The sequence below is a fragment of the Mesoplodon mirus genome, assembly GCF_964341445.2.
Source record: "Mesoplodon mirus genome assembly, chromosome: X".
Taxonomy (NCBI): domain Eukaryota; kingdom Metazoa; phylum Chordata; class Mammalia; order Artiodactyla; family Ziphiidae; genus Mesoplodon; species Mesoplodon mirus.
This window is the reverse complement of record NC_138981.1, coordinates 119,562,218-119,588,555: the sequence shown is the minus strand read 5'-3', so window position 1 is coordinate 119,588,555 and position 26,338 is coordinate 119,562,218. Positions and strand designations below refer to the sequence as shown.

The 26,338-nt window shown below is 39.0% G+C and overlaps 1 protein-coding gene across 2 annotated transcripts in view; it reads left to right on the top strand.

The window, feature by feature from the left end:
* MCF2 (MCF.2 cell line derived transforming sequence) overlaps positions 1–26,338 on the top strand; it is a gene marked incomplete at both ends in the record, with an annotated part of 72,199 nt that overhangs the window by 8,445 nt on the left and 37,416 nt on the right. The window contains 10 exons of one of the 2 annotated variants that reach the window (XM_082609962.1): positions 10,543–10,662; positions 11,447–11,563; positions 13,043–13,192; positions 15,844–15,977; positions 16,284–16,398; positions 19,111–19,230; positions 20,810–21,001; positions 22,854–23,045; positions 24,347–24,518; positions 26,024–26,071. In XM_082609962.1, coding sequence (XP_082466088.1) covers positions 10,543–10,662; positions 11,447–11,563; positions 13,043–13,192; positions 15,844–15,977; positions 16,284–16,398; positions 19,111–19,230; positions 20,810–21,001; positions 22,854–23,045; positions 24,347–24,518; positions 26,024–26,071 — 1,360 coding nt within the window. Of the gene's footprint in view, positions 1–939; positions 991–10,542; positions 10,663–11,446; positions 11,564–13,042; positions 13,193–15,843; positions 15,978–16,283; positions 16,399–19,110; positions 19,231–20,809; positions 21,002–22,853; positions 23,046–24,346; positions 24,519–26,023; positions 26,072–26,338 lie in introns of those variants that run through there. The other variant, XM_082609963.1, reaches the window with a different exon arrangement.

Here is a 26,338-nt window from a genome sequence, read left to right as displayed (position 1 = left end):
ACATTAATTGTATCTCAACCATTAATAGCCATTGGACACTGTTTGCGATAGAGGTAAATATTGAATGCAAGCCAATTTCAAGAACAAAAGTTGACATCCAGAAAGAATTTCTGGTGAAAATGGCCATTGTATAGATAGGTCTAACTGTCTTTTGTACATTATTTTAAACTAGTGTCTATGAAGTAATTATATGATTAAATTTGAAGATCTTAATTTCTAGATTCCAAAAGAAACTACGCAGTTAGGCTATACTTCATAATGATAAGAGACAAGATTTTTTTTTTTTTTTTAGTTATACATTTTGGGGAAATGTTCATTTGGGAGAGAATCCTATCCGTCTTAGAAAGTTTGCACATTCTGCTCTTTCTAGATTATCATCAGGACAAAATTTCACAAGCTATTAACCTTTCACATGGCTTAAACCCAGAATAGAATTTAATTAAAAAGAAAAACAAACAGAATTGAATTTCAAGTTACAGACCAGGGTAGGACAAGATTAAAGATATCAGTTAATACTACCTTCACAAAGATTCTTAGCATTCCACCTTAAAAATCAAATTGCGCAGAGGAGAAAGCCAGTCCCATCTAGCCCCTAGGAGGAGAGTGTTTTTTTTTTTCCTTCTTCCACTCCCTGGACGAGGCTGATCTTCTTGAGCAGTCCAGCACCAGCTAATCCATGAGGTTCAATCAGGCTAAGTAATTGGGGGAATGTGTCGACTCTGAATTACAATGAGCAGCAGGGAAGGCTCTGTCAGCTGACGAATCAGGGATAGTGGTTTTTCTGCAGCGCTGCCACGGTGGTAATGGAAGCAGCTACGGTAGCTTTGTTTGATAGAGATTTTTGGCTGCCGCTTTTAAATACTACCTAAGAAGCGGCTCATATTTCATCAATGTGGCATTGACAATTGGAAAAGAAGAGTGTTATTGTGTATAGGCGAGATGGCAGAAGCAACTCCCCCGAGAGGCAAGATGAGGTTCAGAAGGAATGCGGTAAGGGCTCTGCCTGCAGTCCAGGAAAGCCTGTTCCCAAGTTCAAGGGCAGGGATGCGGCAGCATGGTGCTACAGCACAAACTGCTGAATGGGGCTTTTAAGGACAGAGGGCGAGAATGGAGTCTTGTGTTTGCATGGACTGCACTGATGTGATTCCTGTGATACGGACATAGGGGAATGTTAAGGCCGAGGAGGTAGAATGTAATTTCAAAATCTAAATCTTCCTCTTATGAGGAAGCACCATCCGTCATGGTACTTGTTCAAGACTGTATGAGCAATTTTGAATCGTTGGGCAGAGTAGCTTTAAGTGACTAGTTAAAAGAATATCTAACAAAAGGATTCATCCTTCCTTTCACCATGGTCAAGTAGAGTATGATATCATGGACAGACCTGGAGATGACTTCATCAGCATTTAAAAAGGCAGCCCTTCCTGCGTGTTACCGGACAAGTGAAAAAATGTTGAAGTCTGATGATTTGAAATCTTTCTGATTTCATTTCTTCCACATATTCAAACTTGAAAGATGCAGAGTTCTAGCCTGTTGACAACTGTTTCTTAAAGGGAAAAAAGTGACTCACTGTTCTTTATAAGCTAGAATTTAGAAATCTCTCCTTTCAGATACATTTTCAAATTTTCCCATCGTTGGTTCACTTGTATACTAAATTCCCAGCAAATTTCTGAAGGGATATTTAGATGTATTTTGGAGAGATACGAAGTAACACTAGCTAATTTGATAACTAACTGGTCATCAGCAAGGTTTTCAGGGCTACTCTTTTTCTTTCAAAACTTAAGGTAATGTTGTTGATGTTATGATTTAAAATATAAGACTTGCTTATTTAAATAATCAAGACAACACACAAAAAATAAGAAAGTGAAAATCAGTCATAGAAAAAAATGACACTTGGAATCAAAAGTAAGATCAGGGAAATAAACCAGTAAGAATTTTATTGTTATTGAATGCCAGTGAACATCAGTGGGTGAGTAAACGGTTTATTTTCTAATAAAGCTCTTGGCACAAAATGGTATATTAAAAATTACAGTTTAGGATATGAATCTTTTATCTCCATCTCTACACATGATTTTGTATTATGGGAATAATAGCTTCAGACTTTTAACAGACAATTCATGGTGCACAAGAGATGCCTGTGCATATGCTTTGCAATACTGGGTGCAACTGACATTAGTACTTATGTTATCAAAAGTAATTTACTTAAGCTTTCAGAAAATTCCTAATTCCTTTATATGCATAGATGTTTCCTCAGTTCTGAACTTTGTTTCATGTAGATGCACATCCCTTAATATACACACAAATTAATACAGCACACAAGTACTCAGTGAATAGATATATCTAGTACTGTGCCACACACAACATGGGTTACAAAGGTAAACATGGAATGGCTACAGACCTGAAGGAGCTTTCAATCTAGTAGAGAAGGTAGGACATGTTCATAAATCACTATTAAATAACTATTATGAAAGGACTTCTAGTTGGTAGGGAAGGGCTCACAAAGGAGATGACGTTTGTTTGGACCTTAAGGAAGAGCATATGTGTCTATTACCTTTCTTGGTTTCTTTCTTCTCTTTTTCTCTCAAATGAATTACTTTAAGTGGTCCCTATGAACAGCTAGCTTGAAATGAAATTGATTGGATTAAGCCTGAAGCCCAGAACTATGGTGGAAGACAAATTTGTTCTGTTGCATGCATAGAGGCTGACCAGAGTGAAAAATTTGCAACTCAGTTGGTGACACCATAGTTTGACTTGGAAGGATCTCTGGAGTTGGGCTGATTCTAGAGGCTATGATAGGTAGCACCTGGAAGGATGGTAGCAGTGGATTTAAAGTCCAAAGAGAGGCTTAAACTGGCTACTTGGAGGAAATCGCAATGAGTGTGAACAAGTGAGGGGATTGAGAATGGATATGGGACAAGAAGGGCGAATCACAAGGAAAAGAGTATAGCCTGGGACTGTCCCGCTCCTGAGATCACTTGGCAAGTTATTTGGCTATCTGTGGAGTTACTCTTCCTTTCTCTCTTCTTTAAGGGTGGGGTATGTGGGAAGAGTGCAGGAGTAGCTCAAGGCCTTGAAAACTCTTCTCTGTAGCTTGAGGGCACGAGATGTTCCCCAGCGTATTCTAACGTGATAGTGTGGACTTTATCGAGGTCAATCACATTGCCAACAATTCAGTATCTTATATTCTGTAATAGTTATATTCTGTAACTATTGTAATATGAAATTATAATAGTTTTGTTCAGTAGGCTCCATGATGCTAAATTGTTTCAAACATTTGTTTTTACTGTTAGTATTTGTCCTATTTTCTAGATGTCAAGGTCAAGTTATTACTAAATGCCAGGCAGCAAGTCTGAGTTTGCATTCAGCCTGTGCGTTGTTAAGTACGTGTCCTGGAAAGGGTTAAGGGTCCTGGAAAGAGCTTGTCCTTAGCATTCAGATTGGCCTGGTTTCCCTCTTATTGTGACTGCATTTCTCTGCCCTAAAGATGCAAAGAAAAAGCTCTAGGAATATAAATTGTTTTCATAGTAAAATAATCAAATTTTTATGTGGCATCAGCCACTGTAAGCGTTTTTAAAGAAATAACTAGAATAACTGAAAAGCGAGCGGGGGGTGTATGAATTGCCTGTCTGAGATGCCGCACAAAAGAATATTAAACAAGGTTAATTTCCAGACTTCAGTAGTGAAAAAGCGATGCCTTTTGTCATTGTTATTGCTGTCCAAACTGCCGTGAGGCCATATAACTGGGTGATCTGAAGACAGGCATGAGGAGAAGGGAGTAAATGTCTTCTCTAGGAGGGGAAGGGGAGAGAAAACGAATCCTGTGAGCCTTAACTTGAAGAACCGGTCGGAGCTGCTGCCGAGGGCTGGGGTGGGGCCGTGCTCAGAAACGGGAGAAATGGCTCTGAGCCCTATGAAGACAGGCTGCATGTTCATTTTTACTGAGGCGCCTTTAAGCAGTCACATGTTGGAACTCCAAAAAAAAAAAAAAAAAGCCTGCAACCAGTGCCTAAAACCAATGCTGTTTCCTCTCTCATGCTGCATGCTTTTTTTTGGTAAAGAAGAAAGCAATAAAAAAAACCAAGGCTGACCCTTGCTCACATCTTTTTGGTTTTTTGACAGGCTCTCAAAAATGATTTATAGTTTGCAAATCTAGGGTTTGATTTTGGAGAAAATAGGAACTGGGCCTTTTCATGTTTATATAACCATCCAGATTAGAGATCTTTAAGGCAGCATACCAGAGAATGTAGAAATGTAGTTTCCCCAAACTGAATGGGAAACCTCAGGGGGCTTGCGCTATATTTGCTATAAGATACGTGCATCTGATCCTGTTTATGATATGTGATATGCTGTTTGAATGTTCATTTCAATAGCGGCTTTAAAATAGATTATCTTGAATCTTTTAGTTATGTAAACATCTGTATATAAAGAATAGAATCTGTCTCTATACCTATTTGTATGCTCACATGCAAACACATGCAGACTGACCCTAAATCCAAAATGGCCCTTTAGGTTAAAATTTCTCAAGAGTGCCCTGTCCCCTCCAGATTCTCATAGCCAGCGATCACAGCCAGAGAAGTGGACAAAGCGTTGATACTGGCCCAGGTTCCGATGTATGAAGCTTTAGTTCCAAGGTTGCAAACTGGTAGTCCATACATGTGTTTTGTTGAGACCATCCGGTGCTTTAACAAACTTTCCATTTGTTTCCCATCTTTGAAAATCGTGTTTCCCACAGAGGTCTGGATTTCTGGCTTTTGAGAAATCACAGATTTGGCAGAGCTGGGCCCACCTTCCCACATGACAGCGTTTATGGAACTGACTAGTTGTGAAATGAGGATAAAAGAACCTATTGCATGTAAAATACTTAGTATGATGTCATAATATCATGATGAGGATAGTTCTCATAATAGTCATTCAGTAAAAAGCAACACTCCCACCCATGGCCAGCTAGCCAATCTCCTGTCCCTACCTTAAGGCTTTGAGGGGTCCTGAATACATGTAAATATATGTACGTGTGTGTGTATATATATATATATATATATACATATATATATATATATACATATATATATATATATATATATATATATACTTTTTTTTTTTGCTGGAGAGAAGCTATTAAAAGTCATTCACATGAGGTTGTAGTTTTACTATAACTAGTTTGGCAAGCACCTATTTAAATTTGGGATAAGTGAGTGGGACTGGGATTAAAAAATCAAGTTTATCTGATTCATACATGGGATCTAATGGATGTGAGGCATAGAAACAATATGCCTGGTCTGAACTGTATGATTTAGTTTTCTAAAAATATAACTCTGACAAATCACATGAGTTCTTTGAGTGTCACCTAATTGTTTAGTAGTCCTGCCTACTAAATAATAACTATTGCCTACAAGTTATTTATTCCTTCAAATGGCTTAGATTTGAGAGTAGCTATTGGGTTAACAGAATCCATGTATTCTAGGAAGATTTGCATGGCAGCTCAATAAAGATCCTAAAATTATCCTATAATGAACAACATTGCAAATGTAATTATACAGGCAATAAATGAAGTGTTCATCCTTGATAGTGCATTTTCTTTAGAAATGCAAATATTTGTGGGCTTTAAAAAATATATATATATTTATTTATTTGGCTGCATTGGGTCTTAGTTGCAGCATGCAGGATCTTCACTGCAGCATGTGGGATCTAGTTCCCTGACCAGGGATTGAACCGAGACCCCCTGCATTGGGAGCTCGGAGTCTTAACCACTGGACCACCAGTGAAGTCCTATAGGCTTTCTGTGAGAAGTGAATCACTAAACATTTTGAAGGAATTAAGGGAGGAATTAAGGAATTAAGGAATTAAGGTATGATAAAATAATCAGGAAGTTTTACTTAAGAATGATCTCCTTAGAATGTAGAAATATCTTTAGAAGCATTTTATTCAGCTTTCAATGTTTGGGATAAACCCCTTTATCAAATAGATGGAATAACTGATTTAATAAAACAGCCAACATGAAATCCCTGACTTAGGAGCAGCTGAACACCCCCAAACCCTGCCTGAACTCTCTTCCCCATGGATGCTGTGAACAGTGATTCTGCTTCTCTCTCCTCTCTACTTTGTTCCCTGCTGTGTGATCAGCTGTCCCAGGGCCTGGCTGCTTGTTCTCCTAGGAGTGGCAGGTTAGAGACCAGGGCCTGACCTCAGGGCAGAGAGATGCCACATGTTCTTCTCTGCTCCCATAGTATCCCCCCCACCCCCAATTTTGGAGGTGGGTCAGTATTCCAGGCTTTAAGTTAGTCATCACTAGGGTGTTGCATCTAGAGATTTCCAATGCAATACCAGAGAATAGGACATTAAGGAAAGTCAGAGACAAAAAGACAATGAGAGCAGATCAACCTAGGATCCATGAAACAATAAAAGTAATAGTGCTTTAAGTGTTGGCAAAAGTAGGATGCTTTTGATTTCATTTAAAAGTGAAAAAATAAGCTGGGGCAAGGCAGTTTAAGTATAATAATTATGCTGGTAATTTTCCCATGTGAAGGAGAAGGAAAGGCTTAACTCCTAAAGTGAATAGGATAGAAATATACTTAGTGCTGTCAGTCTAGCAGTAGGTCCAGAGTTCTCACAAGTCCCTGTCAGAGTTTCCCCTTAAGCAAGCCTTTATCCATATACCGAAAAAGTTTTCTACCTAAGTCTGCTTGTTCTTCTTTAGGTCCAAGAACCCAAGGTAAATTAAAAAAACTATCTTATTAATTGTTTTAGAGTTGACAAAGTAGCTTTTTTTTTTTTTTTTTTTTTTTTTTTGCGGTACACGGGCCTCTCATTGTTGTGGCCTCTCCCGTTGCGGAGCACAGGCTCTGGACGCACAGGCTCAGTGGCCATGGCTCACGGGCCTAGCCGCTCCGCGGCATGTGGGATCTTCCCGGACCGGGGCATGAACCCGTGTCCCCTGCATCGGCAGGCGGACTCTCAACCACTGCGCCACCAGGGAAGCCCAACAAAGTAGCTTTATAGTCATTATTTCTTTTAATTCTTATAATAACTATGGTAAGTATGTACCATTCTTAGCATAAAATATAATAGACATTATGTACATAATAGACAGTAGGATACATATTATCATTGGGACTCTCTGTCTCTACTTCCAGGTCTCTATACATTGTTGGCTTTGTTCTTTGGAATAAGCTTCCTCTAGCAGCAGGGGTCATGGCTACCAGTAGCTCTGGAACTTCACCCTCAAAGTTTCCTTCCCTCAGCACTAGTTTGAAAAACCCTAGTGTGGGACTTTTTACATCAAATTTTCATCACACTACAAATCATTGTGTGTTAGAAGGGCAAGGCCATGAGGAAAGAGAACAGTTCTCATTAGAAACCAATATTAAGAATAATAAGAGGTTGGGCTTCCCTGGTGGCACAGTGCTTAAGAATCTGCCTGCCAATGCAGGGGACATGGGTTTGAGCCCTGGTACTGGAAGATCCCACATGCCACTGAGTAACTAAGCCCGTGCACCACAACTACTGAGCCTGCACTCTAGAGCCCATGAGCCACAACTACTGAAGCCTGCATGCCACAACTACTGAAGGCCACATGCCTAGAGCCCGTGCTCCACAAGAGAAGCCACCGCAATGAGAAGCCCACGCACCACAATGAAGAGTAGCCCCCACTCGCCACAGCTAGAGAAAGCCCACGTGCAGCAACAAAGACCCAACACAGCCAAAAATAATAAATAAATAAAACAAAGAAATTTATTTAAAAAAAAAGAATAATAGGAGGTTGTCTTAGTCCTTATGGGCTGCTATAACAGAATACCATAGACTGTGTGGCTTATAAACAACAGAAATTTATTTCTCACAGTTCTAGAGTCTGGAGTCCAAGATCAAGGTGCCAGCAGATTCGGTGTCTGGTGAGAGCCTACTTCCTGGTTGGTTCATAGATGGCCATCTTTTCTCTGTGTCCTCACATGGCATAAGGTGTGAGGGAGCTCTCTGGGGTCTCTTCTGTAAGGGCACTAATCCCATTCATGAGAGCTCCACCCTCATGCCCTAATCATCTCCTGAAGGCCCCACCACCAAATACCTTCACTTTGTGCGTTAAGTTTCAACATATGAATTTTGAGGGGAGGGGAAGTAGTTTCTCATGAAGGGAGAGGGTAGTACAGATATGGCCACCTAGAAGAGTTTTCAGGTAGACAGCCATCCCGATTTGTGTCTATTTGTAATCATTGTTTAGTTTATTGATTTAATTTTGTGCTCCTTTCTTTTACCTATTTGTATCACACTCAGTTCTCTTTCCCTGACTCTAGTTCTCATCGCCACTTGTTTATGTTTTTATCATCATCTCAAGTTGAATTTTAAAAATCTCCAGTTTTGAATGTCATTTCAAAGTCTAGGTCTTATCCCTCTATGAAAGTTACTCTTTTTTTTAATAGACTTTATTTTTTAGAGCAGGATTAGGTTCACAGCCAATTGAGCAGAAAGTACAGAGTTCCCATATACCCCTGCCTCCACAGTGTCTTATTAATTTTTGTTTTATAGTTTTCTTCAATTATTATTATTCCAGCATTCCTAAAAGATGACTGTATTTTAAACATTTTGGACATATTTTGCTTTATTATGCTTTAACCCACTGTTCTGAGACTGATGACTCTCAACTCTACATTCCCAGTGTAGGCTTCTTTCCCTCCTTACTTGTATATCCATTTGTCTGATGGACATCATCAGATTGTACTGATGACCCCTTCCAACAGGTCAAGGAATGGGAATCAGTATCATATCCCTCTCCTGAAAACCTGCTTCTCTTGTGTTCCCATGTCAGTGAGGGTCGTACCATTCACTCAGTTACTCAAGCCAAAAATCTGGAAATCGATTGTCCTAGTCTTTCCTTTCTCATCAGACACAGCCAGTCATCATGCCTTGCAGATAGTACCTCCTAAATTCTACCCTCATCCCTGCTATTGTTGCTCCAGTTCAGAAACTCACCATCCCTGGCTTGGATGACTGTTCCAGCCTTCAGGCTCATCTGTTTGTTTCCACTCTTGTCCAAATCCTGTCCTTTTCCAAAGCCAAAGTGATCCTTCTAAAATGCAGATCTGATCGTGTTGCTCTGCTGCTTAAAAACTCTTGAGTCTCCCTTTGCCGCCAGGAAAAATCCCAAGATCTTTCCTGATCTGGCTCCTGCTCATCTTTCTAGCACCATCTCCCATTGCTGCACCCCTCCACCCCCATCAGCATTTTCCTCTAGCTTTCTGGACTGGGACCTCTTGATGTGGGGCAGACTCGGGTACCAATTCAGACTTTACCAGGTGGGTCAAGTTATACTTAAACTCTATGAGCCTCACTATTTTTTGTTTGTAAAAGAGGATAGCCTAACTAATTCACAGGATTATTATGAAGAGGAACTGTGATAATGTTGGCAAAATACTTCGTATACAGTAAGCGTTTGATATGTGGTGTTTTATCATTTCTATCAGGCTATACTATTCCACTCCTTGCAAATTCTGTATAGTGCCCTCCTTGTCTTTTGCATTCTTTCATTTAATGATTATTTCTTGACCACCTACTATGTGCCAGTATTCTAAGAAGCTGGGAAACATTGGTGCACCAGAACAACATTCTAATCCAATTTATTCCTCTTTATGGGAGACCTTTTTTTTTTTTTTTTTTTTTTTTTTTTTTGCGGTATGCGGGCCTCTCACCACTGTGGCCTCTCCCGCTGCAGAGCACAGGCTCTGGACATGCAGGCCCAGCGGCCATGGCTCACGGGCCCAGCCGCTCCACGGCATGTGGGATCCTCCTGGACTGGGGCACGAACCCGTGTCCCCTGCACCGGCAGGTGGACCCTATGGGAGACCTTTTTGACATTCCTAGGTCTAGGATGCTCTGTGCTACCACTTCCTGTTGTATATTATTCTAATTCCCTTGTTTCATTTATCAACTTATCGTCCTATAGAGTAAATGATACTAATGGACTCTACTGTTAGACTGTCATTTTCTTGCAAGCTGGGTAGGAACTATATTTTATTAATTTGTGTACACCAAGTGTTAACAGTGCCTGATAATCATTTACTTAAATACATGGAGTAGGCACATAGAAGATATTCTGTGAATGTTGCTTGACTGAAATAAAAATATGAGTCCATAAAATAGTTTTCTTCCATTGTTTACTGCAGGTATTCAGTATTTCAGCTCCCTTTGGCATTTAGGGTTATCCTAGAAACCTGCCTCCTAATTCTGTTTTACAGGGATTAAATGCAATTTGAGTACAAACAACTAAGTTTAAAATGAAGTTTAAGAGTATAATTTTTCATAACTTGGGATTGACTTTAGTGTGAGAAAATTCCAGGCCACGAGAACTGCAAGGATCTGACCTGATGACCTTACATTAGTTTTATTTCTATTTTTGTGTTTTTAGATTTTATCAATATCCATTTTTTAAAGTTTTATCCTTTTAGTGGCTTTTATGACTTTAGAATTTGTTTTCTTTAACTATATATTTTCTGCCATGTGCTCACTTGAATGCATGTTTTGACAATTTTTTCTTGCTTTCCTGTGGTCTTTCTATAGGTTTCCTTCCCTGGGAACTTGCACTTGGTTTTGGTCCTTCGTCCTACCAGTTTTCTCCAACGAACTTTCACAGACATTGGATTTCGATTTAGTCAAGAAGATTTCCTACTCAAATTACCAGTAAGAGTATTTAAATGTTTTGTCCCTTTCTCATGAAGACTTTGCACCATGCTATTTATGTTTTACATGTGGTCACAGAGCATGTAAAAGAAAAAATAGAATTTATCTTCCAAAACTGTAAAATCAAAATGTCTAAAAGTCTTCTGCTCCTACTGTTAAAATAGAGGAAAAGATTAATCAACTTGTAACAAAGCAGTTCCTTTTGAAAAAGATGATTGTCACATATGTTGTATATGTGTATATATGTATGTGTGCATGTGTATAAAATCAGGACATTTTATTTTTAGAGAAAAAAAATGAGTGTGTGTTTTATGTATTTGAACTCCCATGAACTTACATCCTGAGCTAGTTCAGAGTAACATTTTTTTTTTCAAAAGATATTTTTATACGTTTTTAGAGTTAGGAATAGAGTGCTCATAAATTTTGGTACTTTTGCAAAGATCAGTCTCTCCTGATAAATTATAATTTACTGCAGAAAGCCCTTTTACTTTGTTATGGGCTTAACTTTCTTTCAGAAGGTTGACCATTGACAGTGAAAAATTTTAGATCAGGGAGAATCAGGTGTTTGGGTTTCTGTGATTACTTTCGCTTTACAGAGAAATGTTTTGTAAATGACAGCTGTTATTCCCTGAGGGAAGGTAGTGTATCCAGGTGGGAGGGGATGTACAGGAGAGAATTGTTAGAACCATTTATAAAAGATAACATTCTGCTAAATGAATGCTAAAGTTCATTGTACGGCTGTGCGGAGGGCAGTTAACGGTATCTTTCTTGCTTATTTATGTAGGTTGTTATGCTGAGCTCAGTTAGTGATTTGCTGACATACATTGATGACGGGCAGTTAACCCCTGAGTTAGGCGGCACCTTGCAGTACTGCCACAGTGAATGGATCATCTTCAGAAATGTATGTTTCTTTTGCCCTTACCATAGAGCCTATAGTTTGTGTTAGCTTTGAAATCTAGTTCTAGAGTTGTTTTTTTTCCTCCTTGGGAAAAACAGGGTTCTGGGCCTCCTATTTTCCAAAAACATGTATAATTCAACATCTTGATTTTCTTCCCTAGGAAATATCTAGAAATGATGCAGAGTCACTGAGGATGCCATTTGAATGAGAGGCCTATAGGGAGTAAGGAGATCCTATTGTACCCACCCCCTCCTCTGGCCGTGTAGTAACTTGAAGAAACCAAGGGTTTGGGTTCAAATCCTAGCACTGCTGATTTTTAGGGATATAACTTTGTGCAAGTTGTAAAAGCTCTCTCAGCCTCAGTTTTTCCAAGTATAAAATGGGAAGAATAAGACTTTACCTAATAGGAATATCAGGAAGATTAAATGAGATTACAGATGTAAAATGTTTGACATTGTGCCTGGCCTATGGTCCGCCCTCAAAAAATGCAAGTAATCTTATTAATCTCATCAGCTTAGTGATTCTCCTGGGGCAGTTAGATTTGTAGCAAAGATGCCTTCTGTTCTAGAAATGTACGAATAGGCAAGGGCCCGGTGCCTCACAGGTGTGAATCTGTCCTATAAAAATCTTTACTCCAAATCCCAGAGATATGGGAACCCTTCTGAAGGAAATAATGATATTTAATTCAATCAGGATTCTGTTTTCCTCATCCTTATTTTCATTCAGCAGTCCTGTTCACTCGTATGAAAGTGTATTGTCAAAATAAGCAGTGTCTTGCCTTTAATAACCTATAAAGCTATAAATAAAAGAGCAGACACATTGAGTTGCATGGTAAACAAAGGGTTTATATGGTCTCTACATGTTGTCCTTCTTTCTCTGAGTCATTGATTTTGGAAACAAAATAAACAACCCAACCTTACTTGACATTTTAGGGCAGCAGAGCCTTTGGGGGTCACAATTTCAAATCTTCCCCAGTACCTGAAATGAACTGTTGTGACTAATATTCCTCTGTCACTTTAGTCCATTGCCTTGTTTGAAATGCTAATACTTTCTCATAAATGATAATAAATATAAAGTGGCTTTGATGTTCTCATTTCTCTTCAGAAGTAAAGTTATTATAAAATAATTTTGCAGTTTCAGAATTTAATAGAATAAGGAACCACTGTGCTTTGCAAGAGAATAAAACAAATTACTCTTTACATGGCATCTTTAAGAAAGAGTTTTCATTGGTGTTCGAGAAATAAGTACAGAAGTTTAGGTAAAAGACATTTGAGAAGACTTTCTACCTCACTTCAGTTTCTTAGGAGCTTAAGATGCAAAGTTAGAGTTGATTGTCAAGGGCACTGCCAGCTTTCCTCAGCAGAGTTCATAGTATATGTGTTTGCTGTCATACCTAAATGAAAGTTAATACGATTGCTGGTCTAGGTTTTGATGTGCTGGCAGAACTTCCATACAATTAAAAGAATCTTGGGCTCTTTGCAGGCTATAGAAAATTTTGCCCTCACAGTGAAAGACATGGCTCAGATGTTACAGTCCTTTGGAACTGAACTGGCTGAGACAGAACTACCAGATGATATTCCCGCAATAGAAGAAATCCTTGCAATTCATGCTGAAAGGTACCACCTGTTAAAGGTATGTCTGATAGAGGGGACAAACCAAAATTTCCCATGGTCTTTCTTTTGATAGAGACATGTTCAGTGTCCATTTCACACAGATTGCTGGGTAGGGAGACAAAGGAGATATTTATATATTATAAAGCATACTATTAAAAAAAAAAGAATACTTTACAAGAGGAAGATGTCCTGGATATGTTGAATCGAAAGTGTCCCTTGTTTAAATGGTGCATTCTCTTGAGCAGCTGTTTATTTGTAAATAGAATAGTTTATCAATGATCCAGAATAAGAGATCCACAGTTCTTTTTGTTGTCATGCATTCTGTATCTTATAGAAAGGCCCTCTCATTTGGAAAGCTAGAGTGAGGATCAAGAGGCAGACAGGTGTTCTGTTTCAACATCCAGCAGAGGTACACTGTGAAATGGAGAAGGAGAACTTGATGAGGAGTCAGGAGGCCTGGTTTCTTGTCCCAACTCTGCCATATACTAGCCTTGTGACCAAGCCAAACATTGCTAAATTGATTACAAGCTTTCTTTTCCACAGAGTACTAGTTCTTGATGTCTTCTACAATAGACCATAGCTAGCAAGTTGATCTTACTCTCCTCCCCAGTTGTCTGGAGTGTTGTGTTGTGAAGGATTCCGAGTCACGTTTCAGACAATCACCAAATACTTTTAGATTCACTTTCCCCCAAAAGTTTGAGCATGATCTGAACAAGCACCAGGCATCCCTGTAAAACTCACATCCTTTGTATGATAACAGGCATGCTGGGGGCACTGACAGATACAAGCTCTATGTGGAGGTGACATTTTTATGTTAAGAAGAGGAGAGAAATGGAAATTTTGAATCATAATCTAAAAGCAAAACTCTATTCAAGGAAAAAAAGCTCTGTCCCTCACAAGTTGAGTGACTTGGTCATTTGCTTACCCTCTCTGAACCTCAGTTTCCTTATATGTACGATGGGGTTGATGATGATGATGATGATACATGCATACCTTGTAGGGCTGTCGTGAGAATGAAATGGAGTAAGTATCTGATGTATGTCAAACAGTGTTTGACACATAGTTGGCACTTCATAAACAGTAGCTCTTAATGTTTATGTTCTTATTTCGTGTTGGTGGTTGTATCTTGGAACCTGTTCCCAGAAAATACATGGGCACCCAAATTTTTCCTTTAAGTTTCAGAGGGCCTTTGCATCTCCTGAAGGGAGTGATAGATCACTCTTAGATCCCTAAAGGATCAAGATCTTTCTAAGGTTAAGACCTTCTGAATAGAAGTACATGCTTCATGGTGAATTCATTAATCCAAACGTGAAGTAACAGAGTACTCATGGCCGGCAGTGATTGGTAACAATTAAGGAAAGATATGTAACTATATCTGAATATACATTAAATATTATTTGTAACTGTATGCTTTCTAGTGTGGTAGTCTTTATTACACTACTACTGCTTTATTGGAACACATTAAAAATATTAGCAAAATAGAATAGAACAAATTAGAACTTTCTTTTTTTATTGAGGTATAGTTGATTTACAATACTGTATTCGTTTCAGGTGTACAGCATAGTGATTCACAATTCTTAAAGGTTATGCTCCATTTATAGTTATTATAAAATATTGTCTATATTCCCCGTGCTGTATCCTTGTAGCTCATTTTGTTCATAGTAGTTTGTACCTCTTAATTCCCTACCCCTATTTTGCCCCTCCCCCTTCCCTCTCCCCACTGGTAACCACTAGTTTGTTGTCTATATCTGTGAGGCTGTTTCTTTTTTGCTATATTCACTAGTTTGTTGTATTTTTTAGATTCCACATATAAGTGATATCATACAGTATTTGTCTTTCTTTGTCAGACTTACCTCACTTAGCATAATACCCTCCAAGTCCATCCATGTTGTTGCAAATGGCAAATTTCATTCTTTTTAATGGCTGAGTAATATTCCATTGTATATATATACCACATCTTCTTTATCCATTCACCTGTTGATGGACACTTAGGTTGTTTCCACATTAAATTAGAACTTTCTTTTTTTATTAATTAATTAATTTATTTATGGCTGTGTTGGGTCTTTGTTGCTGCACGTGGGCTTTCTCTAGCTGCAGGGAGCGGGGGCTACTCCTCGTTTTGGTGCACGGGCTTCTCATTGCAGTGGCTTGTCTTTGTTGTAGTGCATGGGCTCTAGGCATTCAGGCTTCAGTAGTTGTGGCACACGGGTTCAGGAGTTGTGGCTTGAGAGTGCAGGTTCAGTAATTGTGGCACACGGGCTTAGTTGCTCTGCGGCATGTGGGATCTTCTGGGACCAGGGCTTGAACCCATGTGCCCTGCATTGGCAGGCAGATTCTTAACCACTGTGCCACCAGGGAAGTCCCTAAATTAGAACTTTCTACCTGTGACAGAAGGAGGCTACAAACCGAGCATGGGGTACTTCTGTCTGTAAAGATCTTATAAAATTAGTGATTGCAAATCCATCTCAATAAGCAGGGCTTCTTGGAGATCCTCACAGCTTTTGGATTCTGTGGTAATGAGGTATTCCTTGATTTTTCACTTATGAAAGCAAAGACCTTTCTAGAACTGCTGTTTCTATTCTGCATGCTGTTGCAGTATGCTTCCTTTTCCCCAGGTCATTCAGAATAGGTTCTCAGCAGGCTGATTCATCCTATTTTGCCTTTGTACAGAAGGATATTACAGCTGTCACCAAAGAAGGGAAAATCCTGCTAACAAATCTGGAAGTGCCTGATGCCGAGGATGCTGTGAGTTCAAGACTTGAAAATCATCAGCAGATTTGTGGTGACTGGCAAACTATTAATAAGTGAGTAGTACTCTTTTGGGTTTAGAGTTACTTATTTTATACCTTTGAAAGGGAATTATACATTTTTGCTGCTACCTGTTAAGTGTGATATTATTCCTGGACCTCTGGGAATCTGAGAACTCCTTCCTGAGTTGTCTCACAGAGATTAGTTTGCTCAGAGAGGAGGTTCTGTGGACACTGATAGTCTCTACCTGGACCAAATGTCATGGGCTGTGACTTTGCCTATAATTCTTAACATCCAGACCAGGTTTATCTGCATACCTACAACACAAATCATTGTTTTAATTATGACTTTGCTTTGTTAAGATTGCTGACTCAAGTACATGATATGGAAACAGCTTTTGATGGATTTTGGGAAAAACACCAGCTAAAAATGGAGCAATATCTGCAACTCTGGAAGTTTGAGCAGGATTTTCAAGAGGTCAGTTAAAACTTTCCTTGATACAGTGTTTTTCATTATGCTGGAGGTTCTTACTCCTTGATCATCAGAAACAGCCTCACAAGGTGCCCATTTATCCCCCCAGAGAAGTGAAAAGAGGCAAGTGTGAGTGAACCTTGACTTAGAATGAAGAAAACAGCTTCGAAAATGCCAAGACTTCTACTTCTCTGGCTTAAACTCATTTCTTATGAGAAAGCACTTAAGTCCTAACATAGATGACAGGGATAAAATTGCTATCTACACTGATGTTTGATATTCAAATTTATTTTAGATACAAAATGCTTTCAGACTATGGGATAACTTTCCAAGGAAATAATACCTACTTCCTTCATGATTTTTTAAATACCATATATCTATGCTGACCATATTTAATATAATCTAACAAAACATTTTTTTCTGATCCAGCAATTTATTTTCTATGAAAAGCCTGATGGATGAAATTAAATCATGTTTAATTATACATTATTTAAATGGATATATTAAATATATATGTATATAAGTATATTCTAGTTCCATCCTTCTGAAAAATCCATCCCATATGGATTTATTTTCTTCTTTTCTTTAATGGTCAGCATCCAAGCTTCTCCCAGTCTCTGTCATAGTATTTTCCCAGGGATCCAAGGAAAACTCACTTCTCTCTCTTGCACGTGGTCAGCTTGTTTCTACCCATGAGTGGCTGACTCGTCTGGCAGAATCAGTTGGGGGAGAGGCACTGCGTTCTGGACCCAGGGCTCAGTTACTACCAGCCTTTTCCCTCCAGTGATTCAGATTTTGAAGTGCTGTGCTCTCCATGAAACCTTTCTTAAAGAGAGAATAGGTCAAATTGCTCTTGGGCCTTCCAGATTATTTGTGTCGGTCCCTCCTCCCCAACCAAACACATGCAAAAACAACACTTTTCCTGAACAGACCCATTGCGCCTCTACTTGTATGTTAATTTGCCTCCAGGTTAAATTCTTGTCCTGTGGTTATAGTCTGTTTCATGAAGTCATTGTTGCCTCCGATCAGTATTGCTGTTGTTTGTCTTGGATTGTAATCTCACTGACACATCCATGCAGATGGGTTCTGGATATTTAGGAATTAACTAAATAAAGGCTTATTTGGCAATTCAAACTTACAGGAAAAAATTGAATATTCTCAAACTTGAGATACTCTTGAACATACAGAATAGGAATATTTTCTTGCATAATCACAGTACAGCGATCAAATTTTATACATTTACGAATAATGCAATAGTTTTCTAATTATCTGCCATCAGTATTCCAATTTTGTCAATTGACTCAACCATGCCATTTATATCATTTTCCCCCCTCAGCACAGGATCCAGTCTAGAGAGTCAGGTATTGCATTAAGTTGTCATGTGTCTTTAGTCTCCTTTAATCTATAACATTTCCATAGCCTTTCTTTGTCTTTTATGACACTGACATTTTGGAAAAATACAGTCATTTTTTAAATAAAATATTCACCATTTTGAGTTTGTCTGACATTGTCTCATGATTAGATTAATCTCCGCATGACCAGCAAGAATACTGCATAAGTGATGTTTCCTTTGGAGGGTATCACATCTGCAGGTAGATGAGGTCCATCTGCCCCTCATTGTTGGTAGGGGTTTTGATCACCCTGTCAGAGTGTTGTGGAATTTCTCCAGAGTATAGTTACTTTTTTCCCTCTTGCAACTAGTAGACAATATGTGGGGAGAACATTTAAAGCCATGCAAATATCTTGTTCCTCATCAAAAATTCCCCATCCAGTTTAGCATCAATTGATGATTCTTGCTTCAAAGTATGATGGTTGTGAAATGCTGATTTTCATATCTCACTGTAGATATGTCATGGAGTTGTAACTGTTTCAGGCCCACCAATAGGAACAAGAGTATAAATCATTTTGAAGAAGCTAGGAAAATGTGTATCAAGAATGCTGTTTGGGGGAGTTCCCTGGCGGTCCAGTGGTTAGGACTCTGTGCTCTCACAGCTGAGGGCCCGGGTTCAATTCCTGGTTGGGGAACAAAGGTCCCACAAGCTGTGCAGTGTGGCCAAATAAATAAAGGGGGGTTTTCAAAAAAAAAAAAGAATGCTGTTTGGTGTTTATCTATTTATTTGGCTCATGGCTTCCTAGTTTTTAATTCATTACTGTTCTTAACTGCTTTGGTGTTTCCACCTGGCTGCTGTGTCCTTGTGACATGTCCAAACATTTTGATCACTTCTTTACTTCCTTGCATAAAGAGATGTTCCAAACTCATCTTATTCCTACTCTGCTTCAGCCCTGGAACCAGCCAATTTCCTGCAAAGCCCCGCTTTCTTTTTCTGGGAAATGATATTAAAGACCAAGATCTGGGTGCTAGGTGTGCTCATTGCTACTGAAGGGTCTTTGTTTCTAGAACCATTCACCATAGAGCTAGGGAATATATATGCATGTATATACACGTCTATATACTTCCATACCTGTCCATATACACATGCCCTTACATGTACATAGTGATCTTTTATAAATCATCAGTACACACTGATGTCTAGCAGGTTAAATTTTAACAGATTAAATTGATTTCTGTGAATAAAATAACTGAAGACATTTTCCATATGTGTGATTTTTCCATATTGATATTCTTAATTGCTAGCATTTACTACAAAACTTGATAATTAAGGGAAAATGCTTAATAATTTATATGCTTTTAAGACTTTTTCTCCCCCTTATTTTTAGCTCGTGAGTGAAGCTGAACTTTTTTTAAACCAACAAGCAGAGTTGGCAGATGTAACAGGGAATATAGCTCAAGTAAAACAAAAAATTAAAAAGTTGGAAAACTTAGAAGAAAATTCTCAGGTAAGATTACATTTTAGATGTTCTCTATATTTATGGGGTATAATAGTCACATTTTGATGTTTTTTAGTAATATAAACCCTTATTATGATTAATCTCTCATAGCAACAATCTGTATAATTGGTTCAGTAATATTGGTCTATATTCTGTTTTGTTCAATGTGGGCCTGAGTTGACTCTGCAGTTATGTTATGTAGTTGTAACTGTTTCAGGCCCACCAATAGGAACAAGAGCATAAATCATTTTGAAGAAGCTAGAAAAATGTCTATCAAGAATGCTATTTGGCATTTGAAAATGATGGAAACATAATAACATAATTCCTTAAATAACCATCATTTGATATATGCAATTGAACCAAACATAGATTCATACAGATAGATCTGCTTAGCCTTACCAGTTGTGTGACCTTGGGTAAATCGATTTAAGTTTCATAAGCCTCAGTGTCCTCATCTATACACTGGGGATGTAATGACCTACTTTTCAGAGTGATTGTGAGGATTTATCTAGATGCTGTAGATAAAACACTTAGCACAGTACCTGGGATATATGGATATATAGTAAGTACCCACAAGAGCCAGCTGTCATTGTTCTGCTGGTCTTAAAGCTTGGACTCATGGCTTTAATACTCAGCACATTCTAGCTTTGCTCTCCTGTCTCGTATGTGAGAGTAAGGCCATTGTTTTTAAGGTGTGTTCTCAGCAAACAAATAGATTTATGGGTGTACCACAAGCATCTAAAAACCAAAATTGAGAGGCAGCAGTTGTGGTGCCTAGTTCTGAAATTGTGCTTGTAGATCTTTGTGATCATGGGGCAACTTACAAATCTTTATGGTATAGGAGAAAGAGAAGGCAAACTGGCTTGCAAACTAGGGAGCTTTGAATTTTTTGTTTGGTTTTTTTGTTTGTTTGTTTTCATCTGGTTTTGTTTTGTTTTGAATAATTTTTAGTTTTAATTGTGGTAAAAGACACACAACATAAAATTTACCATCTTTACCATTTTGAAGTGTACAGTTCATTGAGTGTATTCACGTTGTTGTATAACAGATCTCCAGAACTTTTTCATCTTGCACTATACTGCGTGGGGTTGGGGGACAGTCAGTAGTTGACAGAGTAGAGACTAGGCTGCTGACTTCCCTTTTGACAGGGAAACTCTGTGACGGTCACTTCATGTGTGTAAAGTACTCAGGTAGATGCCAACTAGACCCAATGGGATTTCCAAGACTGAAGTGATATGAAATCCCTTAGCTTTCACTTGGCTTTTGTGTACCTCATTTGATATGCGTGGTTCTGTTCTAAATCTGTACATACCAAGAGGAACAAATCTAATCCACATTCTGGGCAGGCTGGTTAATTTTCTGTTTCTGTGACCAGAAGTGCATGAGCTTCTGATGACATCACTGCCATAGCTAGTGACTGTAACTGGAGGCTTTTTTTTGCAGCCAGCAGAAGTATGACAACAAACTGTATATTTGGCAATATCTGTCTCTGGTTCAACCATTTATGCTTGTTTAATTACGTTCTTTTCTCCCCCTCTATTCAGAAAGAGATCATGCAGTTTTTGTTTCCCTTCTTTCTTAAAATCAGGACCTGTTAGCAAAGGCCCAGTTCGTGATATTACATGGACACAGGCTTGCAGCAAGTCACCATTATGCCCTGGATTTGATCTGCCAGAGGTGCAATGAGCTACGTTACCTTTCTGATATTTTGGTGAATGAGATCAAAACCAAACGGATACAGCTCAGCAGGACCTTTAAAATGCATAAAATACTACAGCAGGTAGTGTCATGGGACATGGTGCATTTCTGAAAGAGAAGATACTTTTTTTTTTCCTGGGTCCTTCTCAGAGGCTATGGGGCTAAGGTCTGGTATAACTTTGGAATTAAATTTGTAAGAAGTCTGAAGGACTGAGTTTGATTATGCTTGTTTACTCCGTCTACTTTGCAGTATTCAGAGCAGGTCCAGTATTGTACGAATTTTGGCTTCTGTTCTGAATATTGACATGGTGGTGGCAGTGGCTTCCTCTCTATTTTGGGTCCATCTCTGTAGCCTCTGCCCTGGCGATAGTTTGCAATCAGAACACTTAAAAAAGCCCTGGGGGCATTTTGCTAAAGCCTGACACTCATTCCACATTTCATAGTTACAGCAATAACAAATTAAACAGTGATTGGAAACTATTCCTCCATGGCTTGTGGGTCTGACCCCTTTGATGATTAGGCAGTGAAGAGAAGTTGTGATCGTGGCAGTGGAATGTAAAATAGGGGTATCACTTATAGGCGTCGGGTCTGAATGTGAGCATTCTAATCTGTACATCTCCTTCTCTGGCAAGGAAACTTTTATCCTTGTCCTTGGCAATCACTATGCATTTATATTACACTTGATATTTTGCTAGGAGTTTCATATTTCAATTATTGATTTTGGGAAAATAGCGTGCAGCTGAAGTGCTGGTGTTGAGAGAATGGTCAGACACCTGCTGCAGAATGAATTCATTATGAAATGAGTGCAGCACTTCCCAAACTTGGCTGTGTGTCAGAAATACCTGTGGAGACATAGAGACTTGTGGTTGCCAAGGCGGAAGGGGGTGAGGGAGGGATGGAGTGGAAGTTTCAGATTAGCAGATGCAAACTATTACATATAGGATAGATAAACAAAAAGACCCTACTGTATAGCACAGGGAACTATATTCAATATCCTGTAATAAACCATAATGGAAAAGAATGTGAAAAAGAATGTATGTATACGTATAACTGGATCACTTTGCTGTACAGCAGAAATTAACACAACATTGTAAATCAACTATACTTCAATTAAAAAAAAAAGAAGGGGGGCTTCCCTGGTGGCGCAGTGGTTGAGAGTCCGCCTGCCGATGCAGGGGACACGGGTTTATGCCCCGGTCCAGGAAGATCCCACATGCCGTGGAGCGACTGGGCCCGTGAGCCATGGCCACTGACCCTGCGCGTCCAGAGCCTGTGCTCCGCAACGGGAGAGGCCACAACAGTGAGAGGCCCGCGAACCGCAAAAAAAAAAAAAAAAAAAAAAAAAAAAAGAAGGGACTTCCCTGGTGGTGCAGTGGTTAAGAATCCACCTGCCAATGCAGGGGACACGGGTTCGAGCCCACAGGGGATACGGGTTCGAGCCCTGGTCCGGGAAGATCCCACATGCCGCGGAGCAACTAAGCCTGTGCACCACAACTTCTGAGCCCGCGTGCCACAACTACTGAAGCCCATGTGCCTAGAGGCCGTGCTGTGCAACAATAGAAGCCACTGCAATGAGAAGCCCACGCACCGTAACGAAAAAGAGCAGCCCCCACTCGCTGCAACCACAGAAAGCCCACGCACAGCAACAAAGACAACACAAATAAACGAATAAGCCAAAAATAAACAAATAAATAAATTAATTAAAAAACAAGAAGTACCTGTGGAATGCTGTAAAAATATAAATGCCTGGCTTACAGCCCAGAGCTACTGAATCAGAATTTCTGGGGGTAGAAACCGGATATCTTTTTTTTTTAACAGCTCTGAAAACAACTCTGATTCACAGAAGCCAGAGCTGATAAACACTCTCCTAAGGGACAAACATATTTCTTCTTTATTCATTCATGGTTTGTGCATGTGTGTGATTTGCTCACCAGGCTCGCCAGTGCTGTGATGAAGGAGAGTGCCTTCTGGCTAATCAAGAAATAAGTAAGTTTCAGTCTAAAAAAGATGCTCAGAAAGCCCTCCAAGACATCGACAATTTTCTTGAAATGGCTCTACCCTTTATAAATTATGATCCTGAAGCCCTGCAGTATGAATTTGATGTGATTTTATCCCCTGAACTCAAGGTAAGAGGCTTTTGGGGGCAAGTAAACAAACTTTAAAAAACTATAATTGCATTAGTGTTGTTAAGAGTTTTACTGCTTCACAGGTAACTTTATATCACATTTCAGTTACACAGTTCTCTTAAGGATTAGGGGTTGTATCAGAGCCACTGTTAGGCGTCAAAGAATCCAAAGGCTTATGTTTGCCTTATAATGAAGAGTAATTTCCTTTCTGAGCTCTGACTGCAGTATTTTTAATTTTTAAATTTATTGTTTATTTTTATTTTTATTTTTTTGGCCACACTGCACGGCACACAGGATCTCAGTTCCCGGACCAGGGATCAAACCCGTGCCCCCTGCAGTGCAAGCGCAGAGTCTTAACCACTGGACCGCCAGGGAAGTCCCATGACTGCCTTATTTTTAAACTCTTTTCACATACTAGGAGCTCTCACACACATTTTCTTGTGCATCCTTGGACTAAGGCCCAAAACTGTCCTAGAATATTGGACCCATATCAAGAACACTCTACCCAAAACATCTTTCCTTTGTGCTGCAGTGACCACCAGCAGATGCTCTGGGGACACAGATCTGGCTTTCCTACTCAGTTTGAGGATGAAGAGATGAGGGAAGGATCTGGGTCTTCTTGGGGAAGGGGGAGCAGCAGAGGCTGGTGTTGGCAGGGTAGAGAGCTATAGGTTAGTTCAGCACCACCCTGTTGCAGCTGCAATGAAGCCCTGTCTCCACATTATGGATAAGAGCATTTATGATGCTATTTGCTGCTAAAATGTCTCATTGACCCTTAAGTTTGGAGCAGTATCTAAATCCATTCTTAGCTGCAGATCTGAGGGGAATGCTCCAGAAGATCAGAAACGTGGCGATAACCAAGTGATTCTCTAGCTGCCTCAAATCATCAGTGGCTCTGAGGAACCTTTTACAACATGGTGAACTATAGAATGTCCTGCAGGCTAAAATATAACAAACTACCATGATAACGCTTAACCTGGTGGCTTTCTCGTACCAAACACGCCTTCTTTTCAGGCCTTGATCCCCTTTCACCCAATGAAGGGTAAATCACTTTATGCAGTGACCTATTTCATGACTGCTTGATAAATTTCTTCTTCAAGTTGCTTTGGCTGAGACCTTCTGGTTTTATAACCATGTGAAATAATGCATTAATCTGTTTCCCATTACTTTCCTAAATTTCTTCTAGTTATATATTAAACTCTATATTAATTTTTTATCTGTCTGAATCTGAGAAATGTAATAGGATTTGTAATGACCCCCATTTCAGAAACTATTTCATAGAATTCTTATGCAACCTGCAGGTTCAAATGCAGACCATACAACTCAAGCTTGAAAACATCCGACGTATATTTGAGAACCAACAAGCCGGTTTCAGAAACCTGACTGAAAAGCATGTGAGGCCAATTCCATTTGTAGTACCTGCTTCTGACGGTTTGATCAGATCTAGGGAACCATTTTTTTCACTTAAACAAGGTAGAGTATCTTACATTCCCCTTTTCTATCTCTTCTTTCCCTGCTATTGTTTACTTTGTTACTCTTGATGTAAATACTGAACTCATTCTTCAGTCCCGAGAAACTGAAATTTTATTTTTAGCGTCCTTGGTCATGTACAAATTATGTTGCACAAGGCAAGAGTTGTGATAGAGATTATCGTACAATAATTAAACATAGTAGTAGTATAGTATAGTACAGGATGATGAACATCTGGACTGAACTGCCCAGTCTTGCAATGAATATGAACATTACACTAGCATCAAACTCACCCTTTTCTTCAGCAGGTAGAGGAAAGCATATGAAACTGGTATATACATGCATGCATTTACCACTTCTTGGGATAAACTATTACTTGGTTCTTATAAGCTTCTAGTAAGTGAATGATAAGATAGATAAATAATCGAATGAATTGCCTTTTCTAAATAGGCACAGGTAAATTGAGTAGTTTCACTGGTAATTAACTGTTACAAAGTTCATTTACTCATTTTAATCTTTGTAGACTAGTGTTAAACATGTAATATCCATTTCTGTTTTCTACGTTCTATGGGATAAAAAGGATTATCGTCACTGTGATGTTGAGCTACTTTGGAAGTAAGATGTCTATTGCCCCAGGGTTTTTCTTGAGCTGCCTCTGGGGCCTTTTAGGGGAAAGAAATTTGGCCTTTGGGACCCTAAGTTAGTTGAGTGGGTGAACATGGGACTAAATTCGGTCTCTTTGATCTGAGAGAATCAGAGACTTCATTAATGATGGGAACTGCTTTGAAAATCAGAGAAAGCCTGAGCCAGGTATAATGAATATAAAAATCCAGCTCAGCCCCAGCATGGATCAGATTAAAACGAGGTGATGAAAGCAGATAACTAGGCTAAGATGATAAAAGTTATATAGTTAATAGTTATTAAATATACAAATATACTCACAAGTAAAACCATGAACAATGCCATAAATAAATTATACTAAGAAGATACTGGGAAAAAGAATAAAAAGAACAAGCAACCAATAGGGGATAAAAACCAATAGCTATGAGAATAAAAATAGAATAGGTTGATATTCCTAAGCAGAAGACAGAACTCAGATTTCTGGCTCCATTCATGGGTTATGTGACCTTGGGCAGTTCACTTAACCTCCTTTGTTGGTTTTGCCTTGCTTTCCTTGTTTGTAAAATAGGAACAATAATACTTAGTGATTTCAAAGTGTTGTTGTGAAGACAAAGTGGAAAAAAATTGTAGAATATAAAAAATACTCAATAAACTAGACTATTCTTTCCCTCATGACTAAGGCCTCTTGGTTTATGGTCTTCTAAAAGCTCAACTCCTCTGAGGGTGTTCTGAAAGCGGCATGCCTCGGGTTGAGGAACAGGGCTCTGAAAAGACTGCCCAAGACCCACTCAAGGCCTTAGTCACTAAAAGTACATTTTGTTTTGTGTTGTTTCATTTTTTTTCTTTCTGATATTCTTATTTAATGGCGTTACACTTTCTTTCTGCAGTGGGAGTTGGATACTCTTTCTTTCAAGCATGTAAACTTTTTTCAAAAGGTACCCATCTTTATTACTTTTCATCAGTACATTTTCTGAGTTTGTGTACGTGTGAAAAACCAGTTTGGCATCTAAAACCAGCAGCAATTCATTCTTGCATTCTGCCTAGGATTAACTCTCTCCTTTTTTTCATAATAAGCATCCATTATTCTCTCAGTACTAAACTTACCTTGGAAACTAACTATATAAAAAGTAGATTATTCCCTTTCATCAAATGACCACTCATAAGACAAAAACAGGAAAAAAACAATTGGCCATGTTAAAATA